At 36.8% G+C, this 7,644-nt stretch overlaps 1 protein-coding gene across 1 annotated transcript in view; it reads left to right on the forward strand.

The window, feature by feature from the left end:
* The first annotated feature begins 958 nt into the window (after window positions 1-958).
* Window positions 959-7,644, forward strand: part of UBE2S (ubiquitin conjugating enzyme E2 S) — a 27,160-nt gene continuing 20,474 nt past the window's right edge. The window contains exons 1-2 of the mRNA XM_053690635.1: window positions 959-1,286; window positions 4,128-4,275. Coding sequence (XP_053546610.1) covers window positions 1,272-1,286; window positions 4,128-4,275 — 163 coding nt within the window. The 5' untranslated portion in view covers window positions 959-1,271. The remainder of the gene's footprint in view (window positions 1,287-4,127; window positions 4,276-7,644) is intronic.

Genomic DNA, 7,644 nt, shown 5'->3' on the forward strand with positions numbered 1-7,644 from the left:
ATATAGCAACACCCATGCACAGCAAAATACATTACACTTAAAAGATCTAAGCCATACTCTTATATGTACATTTAAAAACACTGTTGTTAAATTGACATTCCAGCTCAAATTCAAATGCACAAATGTGTTCAATTTTGAATACAATTTTTTTCTTTAGACTTATATGATCAGAAATGCTCTAATAAAAGTTATCACTGTACAGTGAAATCTTTCACAATGCATGTGCACTGCATATCTAGATATGCTCTTTGCATCAGCATTTTAAAACAGTTGTGTTTCATGAAAAGAGCCAGAATAAATGACTTTGCTAGCTCTCTGCTCACATTGCTAAAAGGGATGTGAAACCCAAAAATATTTGCGATGTGCTTGCTGGTGGCCACCATTGTAAGCAATGCAGCAGAGTAGTACAGGGAGGGGGAAGTACTTGTGTATAATGTATTTGTATGTATATATATTTATACAGACACACACTTCTTTTTGTATATCGTCGTCACGTAAGCAATTGTAATTCATGATTTTTCAAAACCATTCCCTGCAGTTACCAAATTCGAAGATACTTGACTAGCTCCGGCTTCCTTCCCGGGCCCTGAATGATGCACACAACATACTATTTCCGATAAATTAACACTTTTTTGTATGATATTCTTTACTAGAAACATACACAGGACCCTATAACTTAGCAATTTTTATACCAAACCCACTTTCAGCTTTCGCAACTCTGAACACAAAAGCGCCGTTAAAGACATACGTCTGTCTAATAGGTTGCTGTTATATTTAAATTAGCAAATCAAAAGCTCCCGCTTACATTATTCCCGCCCTTGTTTGCATTATGGACATTGTTATTGGCTAATGTGGTTGTCAAGTAAGGTGTTAAAACGCTGCAGGAAGCAACATCCGTTTTACTTCTCACTGATTGGTCAAGTTTAGTGACGCATATCAATCTTGATTGGTCGTTTCTTAGGGTTTGGCGTAGGCGTGTAGGGTAGGAAACGAAGGTTATATGAAGGGGTGCAAGAAAAACGACTCTGGTTAGTGCCAAGGGACAAGACCGCTTAACGGGTGTGGGGCACCGAGCGGCAGGAGGGGGAGGTGCCGTGAAACAAACTGGAAAGTAACGCCGCTGACTGTAAATATTAGGCCTGGATCCGTGTGCAATAATAACGTCACATCCTTTTATTATTATTAGTATAGATGCAGTGTTAGGCCTCCCTTTCCTATAAATTAGCACAAAGGAACAACTGAAACGAACAAATAGTGTTGCCAAAAAGTAAATGTATAAAGGCATGGTAAGTATGTTCATATCAGTTTTATTTAAAGGGGTAGTAAGCCTTGGGTATCTGATGGTTAGTCCGTGCCCATTATGCCAGGTAACCTTATTTTTGTAAAATAGGTTTGTGTTTTTAACAATATTTTTTTGGTATGGATATGGGTAAAGTCTCCTTGGTGCTTAGTCTCGCTATTTAATAAACAAAAAATGAAGAGAAAAACACTTTCATGGGATCTAATATTCAGTTTCAGCATCAGCTGTCACATCGTTGATGCTTCTTATTCTGTATAAGTCAGGTGTAGTTTAAAGATTATTCGTTTTTTAAAAAGAATAGACATTGTTCTTAGTCCTTTGACATGTTTTATCAAAACATTTACTAGCTTGCAGACTTTGAATAAAACAAAATCTTAGATCAAGAATCCAATGATGAATTACGTTTTATTACATTACTTTTTTAAATCTGTTATTGCAGTATTAAGTTACCAGAATGTTGCTTCCTAAATTGATAATGTTTCCAATTTGTCTAATCAGATCCTGAATGGACACAATATTTTACACTGACTTTAGTTCTTCTATTCTATTGAAGATACACTAACTTTTTAATATAGAGATAACATTTGAATACCCCGCGCTTCATCTGCCCACTTAGTCATTTTTTTTTTATTTTTTTTTTTGATGAGCTGTTTCGGGACTCTAGCTATGAAAAAAATTGTGTGGGTGCTAGAGTGCCAATTGGACAACCGTAAAAACGGCAAACAAAAAACCCCCAAAACTTTTGAAGTCTGTGGCGGAGCGTGATGCATTAGAATTTCATTGCTATATTAAAAAGTAATTTATAGTGTATTTTTAGAAAGGATGATTTGAAGGGATAGAAAGGTCAATATTGAAGTGCTTGTGGGTGCATTTCAATTTGGAATATAAATATTTTTTTAGTGTACTTCCATTAGCAAAATTGCTTCTAGTAAGTTATTTTTTCTGTGGCATACGCACATATCCTTTGAGAGCCCTTGCGCCAGTATTCAAATACCACAGCTTCTCTGAGAGATGGAAGTGGTGTGTTTTACTTCTGTATACGTAATTTGTGTAAGCCACTGCTGAATTTGAGGTGTGGATTTTGAATACTGACGCATGGACCCTCACAGGATTTGTGCACATGCCTCAGAAAATCGGTAATAACTTTGGTTGCTAATGAAAGTATATTGCAAGAAAATTTTATATTTTCATTTTTGACCTTTCTATACCTTTTTAAAGTACATGCAAAATATTATTGCCATTCCGGTTTTGAATAAACAAATGGAAACTTTAACGTTACTTTAAAGTGTCAATTTTCAGCAATGAGTGCCCGGTTTTTAAAAATACTTTTAAAAACAGGGGCACTTTCATTGATGAAAGTTTACATTGCACCGGATTTGTAGAAATACTTAACTTTTACTTCTGCAAAGCCGGATCAATGATCCCCCGCCTTCTTTTTCCTGCTGTACAACCACAGCAATGACGAAACTGGCTTCCTCCAATCACAGCCGGGCATCACGAGATGGACGCTCTGGGGTGCAAGCCATGATTGGAGGATGCCGGTTTTGACATTTCTGACGTCAGTACAGAGAAACTGAGGCTGAGATCGGCGATCCGGCTTTGCAGAAGTAAAAGGTAACTATTTCTACAAATCCAGTGCAATGTAAATTTTCATCAATGAAAGTGCCCCTGTTTTTAAAAGTATTTTTAGAAACCGGGCACTCATTGCTGAAAATTGACATTCACTTTAAAATACCAGAAAGTGATTAAAGCTAGAAAACCCTTTATCCAAACTGCATGGGACCAGAAAAGGTTTGGGTTTTGGAATATTTGTTTTTCATATTTAAAATGGGACAGTTTAAGGATGGAATGGAACCAACAGTATCTTATTGTCATTTAGGCAATATTTATTTGTCATATTACAGCTTATACATGCAACCTAAAGGTAGTTTTATACTGTTGTGTATATACTGCAATCAGAAACATATACAGTACTGTAATCAGGAAGGTAATAGTTGTTTAAAATATAGACTATGTTTTTTAGAACACAAAACTAACCAGAGACACAGGTTGGAAAAATTGTGACTTGCACGCAGGGAAATATTTATTTGATAATTTTATTGAAAAAAGTTAGTTTGGAATTCCCATTTTTGGAATTTGCACCTTTACAATGTGTATTGGTGTATTAAACCATTTCTGTGTGTTATGTTCTGTAATGGAACTTCCTGTTTAGTAAGGGTCACTTTCCCAGTAATCTGCGATCATGCTGAAAACGTGTAAGATTAAACCATTTTAGTCATATACTATCACATGACATTGAGGAAGATTGCTAATCAAGGTGCTCAAAAAAGATGCTAGTTGACAGATTTGTTCAATCATTCCAGCTACATAAGTTTATTGTAATAAGTAAACTTATATTTAATAAAAGCAACACATAGCTGCTTTCCTGGATTTTAAAGATTGTATATGCAACTTGATGAGATTTAACTTTTGTTCTTTGCATTGCCAATTCTATTTGTATGTATACCTTCATTTTTTATGGTGAACTAAAACTGACAGATTGCTTCATCCCATGTATTTTTGACATCAGTATAATTTGTGATTGACTATTGTGGCAGATTCTACAACCTCTACAAATGCAGGGCTTGATAGAGCCCACGTTCATAACCTTTTACTTCTAGTACTTCTATGTACACATACTTGTCTGTTTCAGAAAACACAGTACTGCCTTTAATTTTCTTGATGGTTTCAAGTTGCAAATAAATTTCACCTGCTAACATATATAGATAGCTTGGGCAATAGTTGAGGTACTGTATCTGAATTATCAAAACTTGTATTTTCTTGACAGAATTCAAACGTTGAGAACTTGCCACCACACATAATTCGTCAGGTCTATAAAGAGGTGTCTACCCTTACGTCAGACCCTCCAGAAGGAATAAAGATCATTCCCAATGAAGAGGATATAACAGATGTACAAGTTAGCATTGAAGGACCAGGTCAGTAGTTGTAATATTGTGTTTGACACTGTCTCATGTCACGCACTAGTTATGTGTGTTAACCAGCAGATAGCTACTTACACTAGAAATGCTCACTTGACATTGTAGCGGTTCACCTTTTGCTTATGCTCTACATCCCAAAACACTTAAAGGGATATTAAGCTCTAAATACTTATTATAAACTTATTACTGAGGTTATTCCCTGCCTTCCTCTAGTTATGGGTGTTACCATGCTGAAACCTAGAATTGACTGCATTCCAGTGCTGATGTATTTGCACATGTGAGCAACTCTCCTTCAGATACCTTTTAAAGGGACAGTTAACACCAGAATTTTTGTTGTTTAAAAAGATAGATAATCCCTTTATTACCCATTCCCCAGTTTTGCAAAACGAACACTGTTATATTAATACACTTTTTACTTCTGTGACTAACTTGTATCTAAGCATCTTCTGACCGCCCCTAATCACATGACTTTTAGTTATTATCTATTGACTTGCATTTTAGCCAATTAGTGCAGTGTCTGCCACTAACCACGAGCGTGATCACAATGCTATCTATATGGCCTACATGAGCTAGCTCTCCCCTGCTGTGAAAAGTAAATTAAATAGGAGGCCTTCAAGGGCTTATAAATTATCATATGTGCCTCCCTAGGTTTGCTTTCCACTAGAATACCAAGAGAACAAAGCAAAATTGTTGATAAAAGTAAATTGGAAAGTTGTTTAAAATTACATGCCCTATTTGAAAAATGAAAGTTTTTTTGGACTTGACTGTCCCTTTAATGAAGCTTATGTTCCAAAATTGTGGCACCCATAATTGGAGGTGCATGAAATATATTGAATTTAAGGGGATGGTCTAATTGAAAATGTTTATTAAATATAGTTAATCCCTTTATTATCCATTCCCCGGTTTTGCATAACCAACACTGATATTAAAGGGACAGTCAACACCCGACACAACTTAATCCCATATCTTAGATCCACAAAAGATGCGCATCCCGTGTTCAATACCTCTAACGTTATATGTGTAATCGTCCAAAGCACACATGATTTTCTCCTGTAGATATGGCTGCCAAACTCCCCCCACCGTTATGTAGTAAGTTTCATTTTAAAGGCATCCGCCAATCAAAATCCAATCCTCATTTGGATTCTTTACACTCGTTCCCTGTGATTTGCAGCTGCACTTTCTATTTCTGCTTGCGAGCGGACATAACATATCATGCGCTTTAGCAAAGGAACAGCGTCACTGTGAAAGAGCATGGAATTCAATCGAGGGGGAGGACTTTGGCGGCCATATCTACAGTATAAAACTACGTGCTTTGGACGATTACACATATAACGTTAGTGGTATTGAACATGGGATGCGGTGCAGGCGTATCTTTTTTTGTGGACCTAAGGTATGGGACTAAGTTGTCGGGTGTTGACTGTCCCTTTAATACATTCAATACATCCGTGATTACCTTGTATCTAAGCCTCAGCAGACTGCCCCCTTATTTCAGTACTTTTGACACTTGTATTTTAGCCAATCAGTGCTGACTCCTGAATAACTTCACAAGAGTGAGCACAATGTTATCTATGACACATTAACTAGCACTGTCTAACTCTGAAAAACTGTCCAAATGCACAGAGATGAAGTGTTTTTTTTCAACAGTTTAGAAATCGGTTTGAGCCTACCTAGGTTTAGCTATCAAAAAAGAATACCAAAAGAACAAAGCAAATTTGGTGATAAAAGTAAATTGGAAAGTTGTTAAATTGCATGCACTGAATCATGAGAGTTTAATTTTGACTACTGTCCCTTTTAATCTCCCTTTTTAATTTGGGATGGTGTACCTTTCGTCTTTAAAATTTTCTTATTTGAAATGGAATTTAAATATACTAAGTAAATGCTCCAAATGTAGCAACCCTGCTGCTGATTTAATACTGTTTCTGGTCCTGCACTAAAATTTTGCAGTTCTGGAACAAAATAGAATACTGGCTTAATAAAAAGCTAGAAATGAGGCTGAAACTTTTAAAGCCAGAGATAAACTTGAGTTTTGTGAACTCAAGTTGGTGCAAAGACAGAATAAGAATAACATATCTAACAAAAAAGTGTTAGATCAATTTTAAAACAATACACGATTAATAGCATATGCGATTTAAAACCACAATTAATTGCTGTGATTCAAAAAAAACACGAGTTTGAGATTTTTTGCTAAAAAACATCTTCAGATGTGGCTGTACTGTATTGATTTGTATGTGATTTCTTGAAAACCAGCTCCATCTAGTGTTTTCTTTTAGCACACATTTGTAAAATGGCTGTTTTTCTTTCACTTTCTGTTTGATCTCAATAGCAGCCAATCAATATATAGAAGTCTTAAAGCAAAGTCCATGCAGGAGAGTGAAGAGGGAAAGCCATTTACTTATATTTCCCCCTAGGGACGTCTGAAACTTAGGGTATGTAATCATTATAGAACCTCCCACACAATCTCCTGCTCTCTGAGAAACGGCTCAAATACATAGCAGATGCAGTTAACCCCATGGCTGCCAAAAAGGCTAAAACTGCAGTCCCCTCTGCTAGCTGCTGGGTTAACTGCATCTACAATGTTTTTGAAATCGGCAAGGAGCAGCCCCCCACCCCTTCTGCTATACAGGTGAAACTCGAAAAATTAGAATTTCGTGCAAAAGTTCATTTATTTCACTAATGCAACTTAAAAGGTGAAACTAATATATGAGACTCGTTGCATGCAAAACAAGATAGTTCAAGCTGTGATTTGTCATAATTGTGATGATTATGGCTTATAGCTCATGAAAACCCCAAATCCACAATCTCAGAAAATTAGAATATTACATGCAATCAATAAAAAAGGATTGTACATAAAACAATATCGGACCTCTGAAAAGTATAAGCATGCATACTGTATGTACTCAGTACTTTGTTTGGGCCCCTTTTGCAGCAATTACTGCCTCCAATATGGCATGGAAACTTATCAGCCTGTGGCACTGCTGAGATGTTATGGAAGACCAGGATGCTTCAATAGCGGCCTTCAGCTATTCTGCATTGTTTGGTCTGATGTGTCTCATCTTTCTCTTGGCAATGCCCCATAGATTATCTATGGGGTTCAGGTCAGGCGAGTTTGCTGGCCAATCAAGCACAGTAATCCCATGGTCATTGAACTAGGTTTTGGTGCTTTTGGCAGTGTGGGCAGGTGCCAAGTCCTGCTGGAAAATGAAGTCAGCATCCCCATAGAGCTCGTCTGTGTAAGGAAGCATGAAGTGCTCCAAAATCTTCTGATAGACGGCTGCGTTGACCCTGGACTTAATGAAGCACAGTGGACCAACACCAGCAGATGATATGGCTCCCCATATCAACACAGACTGTAGAAACTTCACACTG

Source organism: Bombina bombina, chromosome 8, assembly GCF_027579735.1.
Source record: "Bombina bombina isolate aBomBom1 chromosome 8, aBomBom1.pri, whole genome shotgun sequence".
Taxonomy (NCBI): Eukaryota; Metazoa; Chordata; class Amphibia; order Anura; family Bombinatoridae; genus Bombina; species Bombina bombina.